The 21,030-nt window shown below is 54.6% G+C and overlaps 2 protein-coding genes across 11 annotated transcripts in view; both read right to left on the bottom strand.

Annotated features, from left to right (window-relative positions):
* Window positions 1-2,041: 2,041 nt before the first annotated feature.
* AAR2 (AAR2 splicing factor) lies at window positions 2,042-8,683 on the bottom strand. The gene is made up of 3 exons (XM_066199035.1): window positions 7,924-8,683; window positions 5,649-5,878; window positions 2,042-3,191 (listed from the first exon to the last, which is right to left on the bottom strand). Exons 1-3 carry the CDS (start codon window positions 8,669-8,671, stop codon window positions 3,024-3,026), a joined length of 1,146 nt encoding a protein of 381 aa, XP_066055132.1. The 5' UTR covers window positions 8,672-8,683; the 3' UTR covers window positions 2,042-3,023.
* Window positions 8,684-9,916: 1,233 nt separating this feature from the next.
* EPB41L1 (erythrocyte membrane protein band 4.1 like 1) overlaps window positions 9,917-21,030 on the bottom strand; it is a 64,328-nt gene continuing 53,214 nt past the window's right edge. For 4 of the 10 annotated variants that reach the window (XM_066199260.1, XM_066199264.1, XM_066199262.1 and 1 more), the window contains 9 exons: window positions 20,561-20,668; window positions 19,017-19,415; window positions 17,577-17,645; window positions 17,068-17,148; window positions 16,817-16,879; window positions 15,810-15,905; window positions 14,883-14,963; window positions 13,922-14,038; window positions 9,917-12,822 (listed from right to left, as the gene is read on the bottom strand). In XM_066199260.1, coding sequence (XP_066055357.1) covers window positions 12,814-12,822; window positions 13,922-14,038; window positions 14,883-14,963; window positions 15,810-15,905; window positions 16,817-16,879; window positions 17,068-17,148; window positions 17,577-17,645; window positions 19,017-19,415; window positions 20,561-20,668 — 1,023 coding nt within the window. In that variant the 3' untranslated portion in view covers window positions 9,917-12,813. The remainder of the gene's footprint in view (window positions 12,823-13,921; window positions 14,039-14,882; window positions 14,964-15,809; window positions 15,906-16,816; window positions 16,880-17,067; window positions 17,149-17,576; window positions 17,646-19,016; window positions 19,416-20,560; window positions 20,669-21,030) is intronic. The other 6 variants (XM_066199265.1, XM_066199266.1, XM_066199268.1 and 3 more) reach the window with 4 other exon arrangements.

Genomic DNA, 21,030 nt, shown 5'->3' with positions numbered 1-21,030 from the left:
TACCGGGAGTAGATGATTTCCTTTCTCAGAGAGAGGAATCAGGGTGCTCCAGTCCATCTTTTTCCATATTCCAGGAGCTCGGTGCCAGCAAGTCCATCAGCAGCAGCTCGGGCTGGCCATGTCCAGCTGCCCAAGCAGCAGCAGATATAAACAGTGCTCCAAACAAAGGTGGTGTGTGTCTAAGAGACTCTGGAAAACCTCTCCCTCCTGGGAGTTGTTGGAGGCACAAATGGATTTCTATTGTGTTGTTTCTGGAGAAAAAATAAGGGTACAATAATAACAGACACCAGAAAAACCTAATAAAACCAGAAAATGACTGGAACTGAACCACAGTGGACAGAGACAGGCAGGGTTGCCACAGCAAAACACGGAGCAAGGAACAGAAATTCAACTTACGATTAAGCAGGACAAGAGAAAGCCCCAAGGAAGAGGAAGAATTGCTGGTTAAAAAAACCCCAACAAAATAAAAAAACAAACCCTGAGCTGATTTCAGATTTTAAACCACAGCAGTGCCAAGCTTTCTACACCTTCCCAGCTGCCCCCTTTCACCTTCAGTTTGCTTTTGGAGAACAAGAACCTCCCTGGCTTACACCTGACACCTCAGTGCTGCTCGAGGGCTGCAGGCATTGCTGCCACGGCGCTGCACAAACCCAACCTGAGCAGCAGAACTACATGAGTGATCCCCAGTGCCACCATGGAATCATGGGCACCAATCCACCCCAAAAAAGACAGAAGTGGTCTGGCTGCTGCCTTGGCAGTGGGCAGGAGGTGGTGGAAGGAACGGGGAAGTGACCATTGGAGCAAGATGTGTCAGTTCTCTTCCCAATAAACAAAGGAGTTGTGGCACACTGTGACAGGAGGGCAGCTCCCCACAGCCCCAGGCAGCATATTCCTCGTGTCTGGATTTGCAGGGTGGATGAAACAAGCAGCAGCAATCCCTGGTGTAGTGAAGGACAACCAGAGGCCCCACACCAGGAAACTCTGCCTGAGACTGAGAACTCCGGTTTCTCCAACATCGCTGAGCCTGTGGGAGCAAGGAGAAGGAATGCAAGAGCAGTTTGGGGGTTAGATACCCTCGCTCTGGGCTTTGCACAGTGACTGCAGGGTCAGCGCAGCCATGGGGGTACCCAACACACCACTGCTGATTCCCACGGGATCAGCCTCACCTGGGCTAAGCAGGGCTTTGCTGCAGCCCAGCCTGCAGGGAAGCATAGCTCAGAGGCAGGAACGGTGCCAGCCTGCCCCCCTGGCAGCTCTCCCCAGCAGCAGGAGCTGGATGGAGCTCATGCCTCAGTGCTCCTGACCCCAATCCAGCACGGGACCAGAGCTGGAAACATCCCAAATTCCACTTCATTGGCTTGCAGCAGTGTGTATTTACCAAAGTCTCTCTTTCACTTTTGAGTAACAACACTCAGCTGAAGGAAGGTGCAGTGTTATCATCATCTAAGGCTTCAGGAGGGCAAGAAAATATTCCTCTATTCCGCGTTGCCACTTATCCACACCCTCCTTCCTGCTGACTCCTACTCTCTTCCCCCCCAGATTCACATCCCCACCTTGTAAACATCCAACAAGCTGCTTCCTATGTGCCCACTTCCCTTTTCCCTCCCGGTGTGCAGTGGGATCATGTAAAGCAGTTGGATTCTGAGCACCCCCACCTGCATTTAGCTGAAGCTTTGCTGCTTCTGTTTCCTACCCCACAGGTCAGTGACCCCCCGGCCTGGCTGCTCCCCACCTGTTCTGTGGTCTGGTAAGAGATAATGATGAGAGATAAAAGGAGATATAAGGGAGCTTATAAAGAGGGACAGGGACATTTTATAAGGTCAGATAGTGACAGGAACAAGGGGAATGGCTTCCCACTGCCAGAGGGCAGGGTTAGATGGGATATTGGGAAGGAATTGTTCCCTGGGAGGGTGCGGATGCCCTGGCACAGGGTGCCCAGAGAAGCTGTGGCTGCCCCTGGACCCCTGGGAGTGCCCAAGGGTGGGCTGGACAGGGCTTGGAGCAACCTGGATAGTGGAAGGTGTCCCTGTCCTGGCCGGGGTGTCACTGGATGGTCTGTAAGGTCCCTTCCAACCCAAACCATTCTGGGATTCAATGATTAGCTGTCTGTACTACAACCTTGCAAAAAGAAAAAACCCACCACAATGGAAGTACAATTATATTCTCTTTTCTCAGCTGCTAGAGTGCAGTTCATCATGGGAACCTGACTGTTACAAACTGTTAATTTTCAGTCACTGTTTTCAAGCAAAAACATAGGATTGCCAATTTTAACAAAACAGAGGATCCAGTTCATGTGGAAATCTGATCCTTTATCTCATGCTGGCTCTGTTCTTTATCACCTGGATGACTACAGTCCAGTAACTATTTCCTATCACCAAAGTGTTCACTTTCTTTTACACTAGGCAGAACAGTGTCAGCAGTAAATACAAAAGGGTTTAACAGAATGGGAGGAAAAGGAATGAGGTACTGGGCTGGAATTTTGCTGTGGCTTTGAGCCACCTCCCCAACAGTGAGCACTCGACACAGCAGTGGTGACACCACTGCAACACGAGCCCAGGAAGAGCTGAACTTCAGCTCACAGCCTGGGTTTGGGCTGCACAAACCCCTCCGTGGGATTACACCTGTTAACCACGGGTGCTCTCCAAGCAGGGCATCAGCTCCAGCAGGAGAGGGGAGCAGGGATGCAGAGGACAGCTGAGTGCAGGATGATTGTGGCAGTGTTGGATTTAGGGTTGAACTCCATGATATCAAAAGGTCTTTTGCAACTTTAGTGATTCTATGACTTTGTATGGAGCAGATGCTGCATACCCCAAGGTGCCCAAAGCAGCCACGTGGCAACACTCAAACTTCTCCAACACCTCTGGTCTCCTCACAAAGCTCAGAATCCTCCTGGGTTTCCCACATCTGCTTCTCCAGCAGAAAGAGGAGCAGCTTCAGAAACAGCCTTCAAGAAGCTGGCAAGGTTGCAGAAGAGAAGGAAGGGGTCATTTTAGAAGCTGTTAGCTCCTGAGGGGGCCTTTGGCTCAGTCCACCTGCACGCCCTCAGGCAGCTCCACCACCACAGGAGCACAGTCATCAGGCTCTGCCTCAAAGTCCCATTTGAATTTCTTCGTCAGGTGAGCCTTGAACTTTTCAGCCTTTTTCCTCAGAGTCTCATCCACAGCAGAGCTGCATGTGCAGGAGAACAGCACCTGAAACAAAGAGCAGAGGTCAGGGAGAGCTCAGCCATGGCACCAGCTGGGCATCTCCTCCCTGCTGAGACACCAGGGAGCACCAGGTAAGGATCTACCACCCTGGGACAACTCCAGCTTTGGGGGCACCAAACCAAAGCCCATACCTCTCACCTCACAGCCCAATCCTGGCTTCACACCACTGAGTCAGCATCAGAATTATCTGCACTCAGGTAAGAACTTTGTCTAAGGCAGGAGCATGTTTGTAACTGAATTTGTACTGTGGAATTCTGAAATATGTCAAAGTGTGAGCTAGGGAAAAAGTCTTGACAGAAGGAATTAAAACCAATTCAAACACTAGTAGGCAAATTTCCAGCAAGTGTCCAAAAGGCCAGTAGATAACTGCACCCCTCATTTCCATGGGTAGAGGTCTCCCAAAATATTTTTGTAATATGGTATTACCAAGACTTTAGGATACGGAGGAAACTTAATGGAAACACCTTGAATGTCAGAGAGGAACGGGAGCTCTGAAAACAGCCTGGTTATCTCCACCTTGTGGACAGGGTGCTGAAGCCTAGAGCAACCACTGCCTTCCATCCCCAGGCACAAACCTATTAACATGTCACAAATCCACAGCCTCTGCTGGCACCTGAGAGGGAAAGCATCTGTGTGTGATTACCTGGGCACTAAGCCCCAGAGCCCAGCATGGATCAGCCTGGTTCTGCTTCTCCTGAACTTGTGATCCAGAACTAATTTCCATAAAGAGAAATCTCCTCTGGGGAAAATGCAGCCTCTTATTTGGGGAAGACCTACTGAAAGCTGGATAAAACACTGACAATGAGCAGCAAAGTTCGCTGCTTTGTGGATGAACATTTGCCTTTTCCTTGCTCATTCTACTGGAAAACTGCCTCTAAGAGAACTCTTACACAGCAATGCTGCTGGTAGGGAAAAAATTATTAGAAGATTATACTTCCTGCTTCTTCCCAATGAACTGCACATACAATTAGGATTTTTTTACCAAGTAGGATTTTTTTTCTTTAAGCACTGGTAGGGCTGCACAGTCATTGGTGGCTGTGCTGTGCTCTTCTTGCCTTGGATTAAACCCCAAAAATGAAGTTACTGCTTCCAGAGCTGAGCAGGAGCTGCACAGACAATGCCCTCCCCCACAGCTCTGAGCCCCTGCCACAGCCAGAGGGCAGAGAATTCCATGTCAGTGTGCATAGTGAGGGGTAAGGCAAGGCCCAGAGCTCCCCTGGCACCACTTTGGGGAAATCCCAAGGGAGCAGAGAAATGGAGGACTCTTGAGTGAGAAAGGGCTCAGTTTGCAAGGCTCTTCTTTGTCACTGGGAATGTGGTGACTCCTGCCAGGGCTTAAGGGTGATCCTGACACCAGCACAGCTCCTGCTGAGGGAGCCCAGGGGTGGACAAGACTCAGGCAGCCAGAACCAGCAATAAGGGCTTCCCAGATTGCCAAATTCCCCTCAAGAGGAGAGAAGGGCTGGTTGCCATACTCTGGATACTGCTGGGAACTGACAGCACTGCTCTGAGCCTGCTGCAAACACAGCTGGGCTGTCCAGTCCTGTAGTGCGATGGAAAAAAATCTACCAACAGAAATAAAATATAAATTACAACCCTCCCAAGACTTGTAAGAATCACAATTGAAAAATGTGAAAGACACTTGATTAAAGCAATGCTTCCCAAAACATTTTTACCCAGCAATTAAACCCAAACGCCTCCACCCTCCCCAAAACCACAGCAAGAACTTGGGGTTAACAAGGAGAGGAACGGAACTGCTCCCTGGGAAAGGAGAGGGCACCTGTAGCACAACTGCCCACAGCTTCCTGCAGGGCTGGTTCCCATTGCTCAGCGTTATCAGTGTATCTGTTTTGGGCTTTTTTTTGTAAACTAAGCCAGTCTGCTGCACTGCCAGCACAGTCACCATCAGTGGAGTAACTGGTTTCATTGGAGCTGAGCCACAGATCTGCCCCCACCTGCCTCAGCGGAAGCAGTATCTTTTGCATTTTAGAATAACCATAAATTCCCTCTAGATAAGAACTTTACTACAGGAAATCCTCAGGTGTGCTAAGGAATGGAAAAGCTTCTTAAACACAATCACGACCCTTAGCTCAATAATGTTTTGCTGCAGCTTCCCTGCACACTGAGTCAACCATTCCAAAAATCATCACCATCAGTCCCTCATGCCAAAGTTTTTTGTGTTGTTTTTTTCTTTTTAAGAAAGAATGGCATTTTGGAAAAATTAAACAGATACCATGCTGTAGTAGCCAGCCTCTCTTGTAGCTGTTGAGCTGAAATTTCTTGCTGAATAACAGAGGGAAACAGTAAAAGTAAATTGCTGTGTGCTTAGACAGGCTCCCATCTCCCACGCAGCTTAATTCCTCTGGCAGCTTCTCCCCAGACCTGCTGCCCTGTCTGCCCTCCCTCCCACTCCCATTTCCCAGGGAACAGCCACAAACACACCTGTAAGGTGCTGGTTAAAAAGTTGTCCTGGGAGACAATGTCCACAAAAAAATCCGCCGGGATTTCGTTGAGCTGGTGATACAGCACGGAAATGAGGTTGATGTAAAGGTCCTGGTACTTCCCCATGGCCTCCTCTGAGCGGCACAGGATGTTCAGGAGCCTTTTCCAGTGCTCAAAGGCATCATACACGTTCCCAATCAGGAAGCAGATGAAGGCAAACTGCAACTCAGCTGTGTGGGTTCAGAGAAGGGAAGCAAAACAAAACACGTAAGACTAAACAGACATCCTGGGAATGTGTCCTCCCCAAAGCTCTGTAAATGATTTCTAAACCCTGGTTTGGCTTTTGCAAAGTGCATTTTCACCTCAAACACTGACGCTGTGCTGCTCCTCTGCTGGAGCAAAGCAAAGCAAAATGGGGCAGGTCACCTGTAACTGTGATTAGCACTGGAGAGGGACTTTACAGACAGCAAACAACACCAAACAACAGACCCAAACATCAAGCCAGACCTGTTATTCTGAAAGTTCAGCCTGCCTGTGCTGAGTGTCCATTGCCACATGGGACTGCAAACACCTCTGTCCTGGCATCCTGGCAGAGGTCAGCAGCACACCAATAAGTGTGTTTGCCTTGTTGAATTAAGAGCCAGGGTTCATCCCACTGGATGCTTACCATCAACTGCTTTGCCACCATTCCCTAAGGTAATTTGCTCTCTCTACATCCTACAGCTGTCTTTGGAAATTTTGAAAAAGAGTAAATTGTATAACATTAATGTACAAAAAATGGAAGAATTTACAAACAAAGGCTTATTCCAAATTTGGGTTCCAGCTGGGAAGCTGGGAGGGCTTCTCCCTCCATCCTGCAACAAAACAAAACCCTGCTCCAGGACCTCCACAGACTCAGCATTTATTTGTTTCACAGGTTGCAAAATAGGCCGGGGAGCAGTTGAGCTTTGGGAGGTCTGGTGTCCCCACAGCAGGGCTGGCACTGCCACTGTCACCAGCCACACATGGAGCACACAGGGAGCTGGGCCAGGGAGGGGCTGGTTCTGGAACACTGGAGGCTGAAAATTTCAGGCTTTCTGTTCTAAAGGGCACTGACCCTCAAGGAGGCAGTACATTTGGCTTAAGGCCGTGGAACAGATTTCCAGAGTTGATAGCACTCGGGTTGTGGGTGTGTAGTTTAAATAGTATTGTGTGATCTCACAGGGTGAAAAATATTTGGGATTTTAGCATACAGTAATATGTGAGCCAAGGTGGAGGACTTTGGGTGTTGTCTACGTCCTCCTTCTTCATGGGTTTGGGTGGTTTTCTGTAATCGGGTGAAAAAGGCCCACATGCAGGCCTTGGGTGGTCATTACTGGGTCAGAAATACAAAAAACATAGGTGTCACCTGGTCATTGGGTAACTAGCACTTAAATAACCTTGGAGAGAGTTAGAGGCACTCCACTTTACCTTCGTTTTCTAACTTGCTAGTAAGAACTCACAGCTCATGAGACTGTAATATAAGAAATAATAAATGCTGAGTCTGAACATGAAACTCTGACTCCCGTGTATTATTCACCCTGACCTTGGCAGAGAACAAGAAGCCAGAACCGTCACAGCTGGTCACTGCACCAGGAACCACCAGCTGGGAGGCCCACACCCCTTGCCCAAGCAAACAGGAGCAAGGGTCTGGGGGTGCCCATGCCCACTTGGTGCTCCCAGGACCCTGGATGAGATGTCCTCAAGAAGTTCACTGAACAGGTAAAGTGCCAGGCACCAAGGCCACCTGTGACCGCTGCTTTTGACTTAATCTGGGCTGCAGCACCATGTCCTCACACCAGAGAGTCATGGAACAGAATTACCGAACATCTTGAGTGGGAAGGGACCCACGGGGCTCATCCTGCACAGACACCCCAAGAACCCCACCCTGGGCATCCCTGGGAGCACTGTCCCAGGAGCCCTGGAGCTCCGGCAGCCTCGGGGCCGTGCCCATTCCCTGGGGAGCCTGGGCAGTGCCCAGCACCCTCTGGGGGAAGAACCTTTTCCTAATATCCAACCTAAATTTCCCTTGACAGCTCCAGCCGTTCCCTCAGGTGCTCTCCCTGCTCACACAGAGCAGAGCTCCCCTTGGGAGGAGCTCCGGCCTCAGTCTCCTCCAGGCAATGGGAACAGCCCCTCGGGCTGCTAAAACCTCCACAAACTCCTGCGCTGCCCCGCAGAGACGGCTCGGCGTGCGGGCAACAGGCACAGCTTCCACCCGGGAACACAAGCGCCGGCGGCCCCGGGCGGTGCTCACCGAGCAGGCCCAGCGGCCGGCCGGGATAGCGCCGCTCCATCACCCGCTGCAGGGCGTAGCTCAGGTCCATGCTGTGCCGGGTGATCTCCTCGGGGGTGGCCCCGTCGGGGAAGGCCTGCCGGGGCAGCTCGGAGAAGCGGATCTGGGTGCCGGCCCGCGGCCGCATGCGGGGCAGGCGGGCCAGGCCCTCGGCGTAGCTGCGGCACTCGGCGCCCAGCGGCGGCCGGCGCTGCCCGGCGCGGTCCCGCGTGTGCCGCCCCGCCGCCTCGGGCAGCACCTCGGCGAAGGCGCAGATCTGGCCGCTCTCGGGCTGCAGCTCCTCGGCCGCCGCCTCCGTGATGAAGCTGCTCAGCGACACCCACTTCTTCAGCGTCTCGTAGGGGTAGGGCCCCAGGAAGGGGTCCAGCTCCCGCAGGCTGTCCCGCAGCGCTTCGCCCCGCTCGGGGGGCTCGGGCCGCACGGCCTCGCCCGCGGGGTCCCAGCGCAGCACCCGCACCTCGCGGCGCCGCAGGCTGAGGAAGCGGCCGGAGCGCGGCCCCGCGTCCCGCCCGCCGGCGCCGGCCGCGCTGCAGTGCACGAAGTGCAGCCCCGGCGGCACCATCTTCACGCCGCGGAACCGCGGCCCCACGGCCCACGCGCTGTAGTCGATGCCGAACTCGGTGCCCTCGGGCACGTCCAGCACCACCACGGCCGCGCCCTCGAAGAAGAGCTGCCGGGCCAGCTCGGGGTCCGAGCGCAGGGCCGCCATGGCCGGGCCGCTCCCAGCGGCAGCGGGCGGGCCTGCCCGGATATCCGGGCGCCGGGCGGGAGGAGCGGCCGCGCTGCCCGGCCCCCGAGAGCGGGGCGGCGCCGGGGCCGGGCTCCGCGGGCCGGCTCTGCCCTCCGGCCGCCCCGCCCTGCTCCCTGTCTCCTCCGCCCGTCCCCGGGACGGCGTTGCTGCCCGTGGTCTCTGCGTGGCTGCCGGCCGCTCCCCGCTGACCCGTTGTCCCCAAAGCCGGTCCCCAGTCCCCCCAGCTGGCTGCCGTTACCCCCGTGCTCCCAGCCCCGCAGCGGGCCAGAAGCACAAGAGCCGTGCCTGGGACTGAGGGACCGAGGGACCGAGAAGCCCCCCGGGACAGACACACAGACCGCTGAGCACCACAGACACTGTCCCAGCACCACGTCCACCCTCCCAGGACGACAGAGTCCCCAGAGAAGGCCAGTTCCCACCGCCTCCCTGCATCCTGGCCGTCCTCACAACCACCTTCGCTGTCCCACGGTGTGTCCGAGCCTCAGCACCTCCACGCGAAGCCGCTCCCGGCTGCGATTCCCGGCCTGGCAACATCCTCATCTGCCCTTGGTGGGGTGAGGTCCTACCTGCAGAACCGTGTCCAGCTCTGGGGTCTGCAGCACTCGAGGGATGTGGAGGTGTTGGAAGGAGTCCAGAGGTGGCTGTGGAGATGCTCCCAGGGCTGGAGCCCCTCTGCTCTGGAGCCAGGCTGGGAGAGCTGGGGGTGCTCACCTGGAGAGGAGAAGGCTCCAGGGAGAGCTCGGAGCCCCTGCCAGTGCCTGAAGGGGCTCCAGGAGAACTGGAGAGGGACTTGGGACAAGGGCCTGGAATGCCAGGACAAGGGAATGGCTTCCCACTGGCAGAGGGCAGGGTTCGATGGGATATTGGGAGGGAATTGTTCCCTGGGAGGGTGAGGAGTCCCTGGCACAGAGTGCCCAGAGCAGCTGTGGCTGCCCCTGGATCCCTGGAAGTGTCCAAGGCCAGGTTGGACATTGGGGCTTGGAGCAGCCTGGGACAGTGGAAGGTGTCCCTGTCCCTGGCAGGGGATGGAACAGGATAAGCTTTATATTCTCTTACAGTCCACACCATTCTGGGATTCCATGATTTCTACAATCTTCTCTTTAGACAAAGCCTGGTATTTCCATGTGCAGTGCCCCCTGTTGCAAGGTTCCCTCTTCACTTCTCCATCCTCTCAGTAGGAAAGAGTCCACTGAGGCCCCAGGCTGATTTAGCATCAAACACATTTATTTCACTTTTATTGAATACAAGAACAGTGAGCACACACGCATACACCACCAAGCACTGAAAAGGAGTATGACCAAAGGGGGAGAGGGAGAACAAGGGAAGAGAAAAGGAGAGTTAGTGAAGGAACAACAGAGCGTTGCAGTTGGTTGGTAAGGTGCTTCTCAAATAAAAATAAATATTATTATTATTATTGTTACTGTTATTATTACTCATGCAATCGCAGGCCAGGTTCAGAATGAATTTGTGGGATTGGGTAAAAACAGGCACTCATGTCTCCCACCCCTTTCCACAGAAAAGGCCCCTGGAAGAAAACAAGCAATGGCCAGCTATCTGACACAGAGCGTGGTGATGGGCAGGCTGAGGCTGAGCAGCAGAAAGCCACACCTCGCCAGGAAAACAAGCAGTGAGCTTTTTTTTCTTTCCTTTTTTTTTTTTTCCTTTTCTCTTTTTTTTTTAAAGAAAAAACAAGTTTTCAACACTGCCACCCATGAACACGCTGCGGGAGCCAGGGGCTGCTCACTGCAAACAGAACTCATGGCAGCCCAAGCACACAGGGAGCCTAACTCTGAAGGCTGCTCAATCCCACAGGAGCCTTCGCTTCCCAGACAATGCCAAAAAGCAACTCTGGAGGGTCACAGTGGCCTTGGGTGGGCTGTGCAGGTGCCCAAGCCAGGTGGGCTCCCCCGACCCAGGACTGTGCCATGTGCTGGTGAATGCCAGCACGGCGGGCAGACCCTGGCCCTCCAGCACCCCTGGCAGTGCCACTGCTGGGCATGGCTGGCTTGGGGGCACTGCAAAAACAAACGAGAGAAAAGGAGCCTCTTTGCAACTGCCTTGACTGCTGTTACGTTGGGGCTGTGCTCTCTGAAGGTGCGTGGCCAGAGGCTGGGGATGGGCACGGGCACTGGCAGCAGCCCTTGTGCTCTTGCCTTCCACGCCTGTAGGAGAAACCTCTCTGCCAGGAGAACAGACTCACTGGTGAGCAACTGGGGGGCAGCTGCCAGGGAGCAGCTCCCTCCTGCGACAGTGAAGGTGGGAGCAGGGTCTGCCCACAGCATCCTCGTGGCTCAGGTGCTCCTGCCCGGGCATCCTGCGAGCCCCAGCAGGGCCTGGCAGAACGCACCTGGTCCTGGGCACAGTCTGTGTGAGGGGTGGGAGACTGAAGGCAAAATGGTGCAGAATCATGGGCCCTTCTGTTTCTGCAGGAGCTAGAGACAATTCCGAGAAGGAAACCCATTTCTTTCCTTTCCTTTCTGGTTTTGGTTCCGAGCCTACCCGAACTGCCTGGTTCACAGTGTACGAGGCCCTGGGCTTGGCCCACGATCCCCTTCCAAAGGCAGCCCTGGAGGGAGCCTGTGGCTGAAGGCTGAGCTGGGAGCAGCTCCACCGACGCCTCCTGGGCTCTGTCATCCAGCCTGGGATGCTGGGGACACTCTGCAGGGATGGACACAGCACGGTCCCTCCACTGCCCACCTCTAGGCAGGTCAGGGGAGCACTGCCAGCGCTGTCCCCAGCCCTTTGCCGTCACACCCCGGGTAGTGGGGGAGGCAGGGCACAAACAGCCCCTCTGCCTTTGACCCTACTACAAAACTCAAGTACCTCCATTACTGGGATCCAGAAACAAAGCAAACCCACCCCACCCACCAGCAGGGCTCTGCAGGCTGCAGGGGACCCCGAGCCCTGCGGCTCCCACCTCGCTCCCAGCGGACCCCGCGGCACAGGGGGGCTGGGAGCCCATCCTGCTGCTGGAGCTGGAGCCTTCCGTGCCCCTCCAGGTGACCGCTGCCCCTCCAAACCTCACCACCACACACTGCAGATCAGCCGGCAGGACATTCCTGTCCCTCGCCCTCTCCCCTTCCCCCCAGCCAGCAACGGCCAAAACCTTTCCCATTTCCTTCTTGCAGGACTCAGAGTCCCAAGTGTGATCTAAGAGTCTCCAAGTACACCAACCACAGTCAATCCAAGAGTTAATAATTGAAAAATGTTGGCATCATCTGTACCAGCATTGTTGAATTATTTCAGCATTGTTCCCTCCCTCCCCCTCTGTTATATAGAATAATATACAGAACTGAAATGCACATCCATATGAAACCCCACAGGCTGCTCGTTAGAGATGAGAAACCATGTACATATCATTTGCTTTGTTTGAAATTAAACCCATTCCTAAATACCTTCAGAGAACAAGAGGTTGGACAAGTGCACAGAGAAGATAAGGAAGGGAAGGGGAAGAGTTAACAGAACCCCCAGAAAATGCAAAAAAACAGCATGGAATGAGGAGAAGGGCGAAACGACACTTGTGAACTGGAAAATAACTCTAAGGTCATAACTTGAATGTTTTTCTCTCTTCTTTCCAGAGGTGGGGAATGGTTTTGCTTCTGCTTGTGGTTCTTTACTTCAGTTTGCTTACTTGCTTTGTTGCAAAGCAGTTTTCCTTTCCATTCAGTGTGCAACAAATGAACTCATGATTGTGTGTCCTTTCATGTAACATGCAAGATGGTGGCTTATTGTATTGTTACCGAGATTATTGTTATTATTATGACTTTTTAAATCTGATTTGATCACCAATCCAGGAAATTCTTCAATTTATCTGCAGAGGGTTGGCTTTGTTTATTGGTGGTGTTGTTTACTATTCGTTTCCAGCATATAGCAGCAGTGCAAGGATGCGTTTTGTTTCCTGTTTTTATATATATATATATATATATGTATGTATGTATATATATATATAATATATTTGCTATTCCTTTTTTAAAAATTTTTGTCTCTTGCCATGAACATTGCAGCTAGGATGTCTATGTCTTGCTGACAAATCCAGCATGAAGGCTCCTTCTCCCGTTCTCCAGGTTGGAATAAGATGTTGACTTCCAGGAACATGTTGGTCAAGATTCCTGTGCAAGGCAGATGGAAAGGACCAAGTCATGGAGCGCCAATCATGGAGGCTCCTCTTTGGATGAGGGCACTGGATAGAAACTTTGCAAACACTTGGGGCCACAGTTTGCATTTAATTAGCAGGAGCTCTGGTAATTAGCAGGAATTCAGGCACTGGGCTGGTGTTGCATGAAGGACATGAGGGGGAGTTGCTGCTCCCTCACTTTAAGCCCTTCAACTAAAACTGGGGGGGATCCTATGGGATGCAGGAATGTCTGGACTTGTCTGTACTGTGGGACAGGACGAGGCAGCTCCACAAGCCTCTCCTGACCTTCCCAGCTGCATTACTGGTTGCTTTTCCAGGCTTAAAAGCTGCCAATCAAAACCTTCCTATAATAAAGAAATGGAAAATCCCAGCTCTGAGGAGCCTCTCCAAACACACCTGCAGCCTGGCTGCTGCCAGAGCCCCCAAAACTGTTCCCTCTCCTCTCCACCTCTGCCACCACTGCTCCCACACAGGGGTCTGGTGGCTGTGCCAACCCAGAGGAGCTGCAGCTCCTGGCTGACAGGGGGGAATGGGGTCAAAAAGGGGGTTTAGGGTAGGGCAGGACTGCCCAAGCTCTGGGTAAGTGTCTGGGACTGTGACAGCTTTGGGGTGTCTGCACGGAGGTGCAAACCTTGTGTGCTGCTGCCTACACCTGTGTGTATAAAAACTCAACCTGGGGATCCGAGTGTGACTGAAAAACTGTATGGTTTTTGTAAAGAAATGATCATTTTTGCCAATATTGTTCTGATACTTGGGCTTTGCAGAGCCTGTCGCCGAGTGCCTCAGCCTACCCACAAACCTGAGGTCCCTTCACTCCCTCCCCACCCCATGGGGATGAGCAGGTCCTTTCCTTTTTACATCAAATGTCTCTGAGCCCTGTGCTGAGCAGGACAGCAGGGTGACATCACAGCATTGCTTTTGGTGGCATGGTAGTGGCCTCCTAACCACCACCAGGTGGCTGTGCCCAGAGCCACCATGCCAACACCTGTGGCTGGTGGGGACCAGTGACCGTGACCTATTATACCCCCATTACCCAGCAGGCATAAACCACACCTGGCAGCTTCTCCACCTACCTGAGGTTTCTTGTCCCTTTCCTCTGGAGAGGGCTCTGTTTCTCTGTACACCACAGCTTTGGTTACCAGCATGTCGGGGTGCTGGAGTTTTGCCTCTTTGATTGCTAAAGCCAGTGCCTGGAAAGCAGAAGGGTGAGAGAGAGCATTTATCCTCCCTCTCCTGCAATCAGGTACCCTGACTGCAGCCAGAAAGCAGCTGAGTACGATTCCAGGGAGCAGAGTGGGATTCCAGGAGGATAGGAATGCAGGGGTTCAGAGCTGAACCCACAGCAGCCTGGCAGAAGAGGCTGGAGTCCAGCATGGGAATCCAGCATGATTGGGAATTCATCCATGATTGGGAGCCCTCACATGCTGCTTTTCTCTGCCGTTTTCTGTAGAGATGTCCTACTGAAACCTGGGCAAAGGAAAACACTGGAAAAATCTACAGGAATTATTAAATTCATTATTAAAATTCTAAAAATTATTTTAGAGCCTTTAAATTACTTTATCTCTTTATTTTTTTTTCTTAAGTAACAAATCCCAAAGGGTGAGGCCACAGGAAAATGAGCCCTAAAGACTTGTGTCACTCTTCGTTGTTTCATCACAAAAGTATGTCACTTTTTGTCCTCTGACCCTGGAGAGACTCAACCTGTAGTGAGATTGTGCTGGAAGAGAGAGGTGACCTGGGTCACTTTGGAGTATTTCAACAGAGAAAGAGCACCTAGGAATGTGTTTATGATCATTAAAAAGCTATGCCATCTCTCTGTTCTGCACTGGAATGTGACCTTTGCCAAGGCTTCATGGTGAGAGATGGCCTGAGGGTCACTACACCCATGGGAACCCACCCTGCTCAACAGGTCGGGGGCCTCGGTGGTCAGTTTTTGGACAACAGGGGAAAACAGATTCAGCCAGAAGTAGAAACATGCAGTGCTTCATCCAGGGACAGTCAGAACAGGGCAAAGGCTGGGCATCCTGCTCCTACCTGGTCCTGGTCCACATCTTCATCTCCCGTGATGATGATGCGCTTCTCTATCCGGGTCTCGGAGAACCCTCCTTTCACAGTCTGCGTGAGGAGAAGGAGAGCTCTCACCCCTGTCCCAGCAGCCAGCTCCAGGCAGGGAGCTGCCATGGGAGCAGGAACAGCACCAGCATTCCCTCAGGAACTGCCCTGTAACTCAGCACAGCTCCCACTGCCCTCGACTCAGGGAGATGTGTGATACACAGCAGCCCACAGGGAGGAAGGAGAAGAGCTGGGGGCAGATACCAAACACCCTCCTGCTGCTCAGCTCCCTCACAGAGCTGCTGCTGTCTTTAGAGAATCACAGAATCACTGAAGCTGGCAAAGCTCTCTGACATCACCAAGCCCAACTGCTCCCCTAGCACTGCCAAGGCCACCACTGACCATGTCCCCAGGTGCCACAGCTACACATCTTTGAAACCCTTACAGTGATGGGACTCCACCCCTGCCCTGGGCAGCCTATGCCAGTGCCTGGCCCCCCTTTCCGTGAGGAAATTTTCACTAATATCCAATCTAAACCTCCCCTGGTGCAACTTGAGGCCATTTTCTCTTATCCTGTCCCTTGTTCCCTGGAAGAAGAGCATGTATTTCATCTGGGGATGCAATGGCCATGGGTGAGACCCTCTGCTGCAGCCTCATCCCCTTCACTTCCCACCCCTGGCCTGCCCCTGGCTGAATGGACCCCTGGCTGTGCTTGCCTGCTGTGGTCACACCTGGCTGGATGGGACAGGCAGTGCTCAAGGCACAGAGCACTCTGTGGGGTTGCCATTTCCATGGGACAGCACGCAGCTCTTGGCTTGTTGGAAGGAGAGGGGCCCTTTCTGCTGTACCAAGCACAATATAAATTCACCCATCCCCTAACTTCAGTGGCCCTCAGGAAGCTGCTCTCACCTTGGTAACGTGGGTGGTGGTGGAAGTGGAGAGCGTCTCCGCAGTGGCGCTGAATATGCTGGTGAGCACTTCCTTCCCAGCGGAGCCGCCAGAGATCTGCAGGGGAGGGGACATCGTTTGGGACCCCCAGCCCAGCTCCCAGTGAGCCAGGACCTTCCCACTGGGATGCACCCGCTCAGCCAAGCACGGGAGGGAAAGCATGGCAAGGGCAAAAGGCACTGAGCTGTGCTTCCAGCTGCACCGAGGGCGTGGGGGAACAGGGAGAGGTTTCCACAGGTATCCCCGGCCCACAGCTGCTGGAAGAGGCCTCTGCAGTGGACAGATGGTCTCATGGCTGCTTTTGGCTCTTCCTCACCCACCCTCAGGCCACTCTAGCACAGAGCTCTCAGGCTTCCTCTGTCTCTGTCCATCCCACTGAGCATGCCAAGGGCTGGGAAGGCTGGGAAGGCTGGGAAGGAAGGCTGGGAAGGATGCACAGGTACCCCAGCCCCAGTGCCAGCTCTGCTCTCCCTACAGCACAAAGGGATGAGCCTGGGGGCAGCACTGGGTGTTGGGCCAGGCTGGACTCCATCAAAATGAGGGGATGGAGTAAGAAATCCCTTTCCAGTGGAAGGGCTGTGCTGGGCAGGATGGTTGGTGGCCATCACCTCCACTTGGAGTCAGGAGACTTTGTGGGTGGCCTTGGGTGACCCTGCAGGACACCCAGAGCTAAATGCATCTCAGCCCACTGCATCAGGGACTGGGCTGTTTTTGGGAATTATCCTCCTCACGCAGATGTTCAAAGTATGGATCTGGCATAGGAAAACCCCCACGGGTCGGGGTCTCCTGACTTCTTGGTCCCCAGCCTTCTGAGCATCCTTCTGTCCTTCCCAGTACCAGCACATCAGCCAGGTGCCAGTGCTGGGAACAGAGCAGGGGGCCCATGGGACCAATCCCACCCACTCCCAGCCCCACAGGGTTGCCTTCCCCAGCTTGGCCTGGCTGGTGACACCACTGGGCTCCCTCACCGGTGACAGGGAGCGAAGGTCTGTGGTGGGAGCAGCCCCTTTGCCAGCCTTGGTGCCATGATCCTGAAAGAAGAGCAGACAAGCATGTTGGCTCATGTTGGCATGGGGCAAATGTGGCAGGCGTCACTCTCCAAAGACATCCCCCGTGGGGAAGGGTCCCCCCAGCACAGCTGGCCCCCGTCACTCCAGCTGGAACAGAGGGACCACAGGGGAAGATGGCTCCCCTCCCCTCGAGGGCCAGCCCTGCTTACTGAGGTCACCAGCGCTGTCTCTGTGGTGCCAGCCTGGGCGGTGGTGGTGGTGTCCCTGCTGCCAGGGGTGCCTCCGTCCACCTGCCAGGGCAAAGGAAACCAGGTGAGCCTCGAGGTGCCACCAGAGAATAAGTGGCACTTGCAGGGACAGTGTGACAATATCCCTGCTGCCAGAGGAACCCAGGGAGGGCGGTGAGGCCACAGACAGCTGGTGGCTGTCACCCACTACAGATGTTCCTGTGTGCCAGCACTGCCCAGCGGCATGGCAGGTGGGGCCAGGGACACTCAGACAGTATCTCTGGCTGGGCTTTAGTTTGTGTTTTGGGGACTTCACCAAGCCAAGGGTGAGCAGAGGCCCTCTATCACCCCACAAAGCCCCTGCCCTCCCAGCACTGCTGCCAGGGACAGGCTTTGGTGGGCTGAGGCTTTGGGGCCCCTCAAAGAGGGCTCAGCCTCTTTGGGGCTTTGGGGAGCCACCACGTCACCTGAACTGTGTGTGTGGTGCTGACCTGATGTGGAGTGGAGGCTTCTGCTTCGGGCTTCTTCATAGTCGCAGCATCTGCTTTTGCGGCTGAAGGCTGCAGGAGGAACAGCAGAGAGTCAGCAGAGCCAGGCCCTGGGGCACGATGCCAACAGCCCTAAGTGCTCTGTCCATGACACAGCGCTGCAAAGAGACCTTTAGGGTCCCTTCCAACCCAGCCACACTCCTGATTCTGTGCTCCTTGTGCCCCCTGCTCCTCCACAGGTGCCACACACACGATGTCCTGTGAGTGTCACACTGAGTCCTACCTGGGCAAACAGCAGGGCTGGGATGCTGGCCTGGGCAGGTGGGCACCATCCACAGTGCCCTGTAACCCACACACCCTAAATCAGGCCTGCTGCTCTGTCCCTGGGACTTTTTGGATAGATTTATGGACACCATGGATAAGGACAAATTGTTCTTCAAAAGCCAAGTGAGATCCACCAAACCTGTTTCAGGCACGTGCCACAGCCATTTTGTGATCTGCAACAGCTCCTGGTGGCTCTGGGTACACCTGGGGTGTCAGAGCCTGGCATAGGACAATGGACACAGGCTGCCAGCACTGCCCTGCTGTAGGAAACTGGAGCTGCCAAGGGCTCCTGCACGGGGATGCTTCACCAGTGCTCAGTATTCCCGAGCCAACAGCCCCCTGCCCACACTGGCCCTGAAGCGGATTCCCCGTGGCCACAGCACTGGCCACTCCACACCAGGGTTTCCAGGCTGGCTCAGAGACAGCTCCCTCCAATTCTGCAGTTCTTTCCTGGCTTTAGATCTGGACTAACCTCAGCAGCTCTGGCCAGCACTGGGGACTTACCTGCAGGGCTGCAGGCTGCCCTGGGTGGCTGAGCCGGAGATGGCCCTGGCCCAGCACAGAGACAAGGCCACATGGAGCCGGAGCTGGTTCTGCTGTTCGGTCCCCATGCGTGCATTCAGCCCCACACACATGCACATGCAATTTTGTTAGCCCTGCTATGATCCCTCCCAGCGCAGAGTGACCCTCCATGAGCTCCAGGGCGGCTCCACGAGGCCAATCCCTCCCAGCCCCAGATGACCAGAGAGGTTAGTGAGCAGCACGTGGCTCTGCACTACACAGACTGGTCACTGAATTCATGCAGGACACGAGGAGAGCTGCGATGGTTAGTGCCACGTGCCGTCCCTGTGGCGCACATGCTGCCGTGGGCTGAGGGCGGGGCAGCCACACTCCGGGACCGAGAGGTGACAGTGACTTCTCCTGGTTAGCAGATGCACGAAGCACAGAACACAGCCATGCAACACAGACACAGCGTGCACTGGGCAGGAATGGGGGATGGCAGCCAGCATGCTCCCCAAAACCAGCCAGGAGCGCACACCCGCCAGGCAACGCCGGGCACAAGGGACACGGAGGCTTGATGGCACCGTGCCGGTCCCGGTGAATGGTGTTCCGGTGTACCTCTGGCTGGGAGACATCTGGGCTGGGCTGGGAGACCTTATCCCTGCCTTTGACATCCTCTTCCAGTCCAGGAGCTACTTTGTCAGTGTGCTGGAAGGAAACCAGGCCTTCATCTTCTGTTTCACTCTTGTCCTTGTCCAGCTCGGGCAGGCTTCGGGAGATGTCCTCAAAGGCTGTGCCGTGGAAGTCCCCGATGACGGTGAAGTCCACCTCCGCTTCTAGGCTGGAGGTGGAGCTGACTGTGATGCTGGAGCACTTGCGCTCAATGGCCAGGTGGTTGTCCTTCAGGAAGACCGAGTCCTTCTCCTGGTCAGGCTCCTCATCGCCGGTGTCGCTCTCAGGGGCCCTGTGCCGGGGCGGTTTCACCCTCTCCTCAGGGCCCTCCCTCACACCCGCTCTCTGAAGGAGACACAATCGTGGAGAGACGGGGCCGTGAGCACCGCGGGGCAGCACCGACGGGGACACGGCGGCAGGAGGAGAAGGAGGAGGAGGAGGAGGAGGAAGGCTGCAGCAAACATCACAGAGTAGAGTCAAACACAACTCAAGCATGGAGACCGAAACCTTTCTGACAGCAGTGGCTTTGCTGGGGGAGAGAAGGTGACTCAATTGGATTGTGCCAAAAGATGGTTGGCAATGAATCATTTCAAAAAGGCTCGGTCAGACAAAAAAAAAAAAAAGCTCTGCCAGCTTGGAGGCACTTCAGTGCACTAGTGGAAGCAGATGGATGCAAAACAATGGGTCTGATAGGAGACATTCAGAAAGAGCTCAGACGCAGAGCTATCAGTGACTCAAAAGGAAACAAGGGAAAGAAAGAGAGAAGAGTTTGAAAGGGAAGGGCCCATCAGCCAGGCACAGTGAGGGAGAAGCAAAGGAGGCTGCCAATTCCACTGAGGAGGAGTGAGCCAATTCCACTGAGAAGGAGTGAGCCAATTCCACCGAGCATTCTGTGAAGCATCATCCTGGGGGGAGGTCCAGCCCAACAGCTGCCCCGGGGTGAGTCTGCCCCACTGACACCACCGGCCCCTCCAGAGGCCTCAGGTGAGTCTCAGGGTGACCTGGTCAGTGTAATTGACAGCACGGCCAGAGCCAAGGGATGACCTCCCTCCATCCACTCTTCTCCAGACACGGACATACCTCTCAACACTGCCATCAGAGGGGACGTGTCCCACTGCCACACTTTGCCATGAAGCCATGGGAAATCTAGACCCAGTTGTCCCTTAGGAACAGCTCTAAGCCCACCGATGCCAGAAGAAACCCCACCTCCTGGCCTCTGCTTCCGAGCGTTTGCAGCCAGGGCCATCCCCCCCCCGGCCTGGCTGTGCCGGCACACCCTCCCTCGGCACTGTGGGAGGTTGAGAGGTATGGACAAAACACAGGGTGTCCAGCAGCCCCGGAGGAACACGCCTGCAGACACGTGTTGGGGAGTGTGTCTGACCAATACATACAGAGAGCCCTGCAAGGGGAGCGGAGGGGCAGCACAGCCCTGGCCGCGGGGCGAGTGCTCACACTGCCGGGAGAAGCACTTAGCAAAACAGCACTGAGACCTGCGAGACCACTGGAACAGCAGCCTTTACATTCTCTTCTTTCAGACTGGATTTTACTGATGGGTCACATAAATCCTTTTCTTCCCCATTTGGTTCCTGAGATTTGCTCTGGATTAGAGAAAAGGGTTAGTCGGAAGGAAACGAACTCTGCAGGAGCTGCTCTAGTGCTCACAAGAGTGAGGGAAGCTACTCCATCATCTGGCCACCAGCTTGCTGAAGGCAGGGCAGGGTGGGAGCTAAGCAAGAAGGGTTATCAACCAACGTAGGAAATGCAGGGGTGAAGCTGGAAGCGTGGGCACGCTGCTGCTGGGGCTGCATGCCCGTGACAGTCCCAGCTCCTCCAGCCACCCCCCGGCGCCCTCTCCTGCTCCCGGCCACGGAGCTCGGGTGCCCCTCCTGGGTTCAGCGGGCGGCATTCTCCAGGGAGCCAGAATGTTGAGGCGGCACAAAACAAAAGCTGATGAACCGAC

This window comes from Chamaea fasciata, unplaced genomic scaffold (genome assembly GCF_029207755.1).
Source record: "Chamaea fasciata isolate MVZ Bird 193981 ecotype frontalis unplaced genomic scaffold, bChaFas1.0.hap1 SCAF_17, whole genome shotgun sequence".
Classification (NCBI taxonomy): Eukaryota; Metazoa; Chordata; class Aves; order Passeriformes; family Sylviidae; genus Chamaea; species Chamaea fasciata.
This window is presented reverse-complemented; position numbering and strand designations above follow the sequence as displayed.

Coding starts and splice junctions, on each gene's coding strand:
- AAR2 (XM_066199035.1), bottom strand. CDS start 8,671: ATGGCGGCCCTGCGCTCGGACCCCGAGCTGGCCCGGCAGCTCTTCTTC. Junction 5,879..7,923: donor CCGGCCGCTGGGCCTGCTCG/GTGAGCACCGCC, acceptor GAACCCACACAG/CTGAGTTGCAGTTTGCCTTC. Junction 3,192..5,648: donor TTTTAACCAGCACCTTACAG/GTGTGTTTGTGG, acceptor TCTTTGTTTCAG/GTGCTGTTCTCCTGCACATG.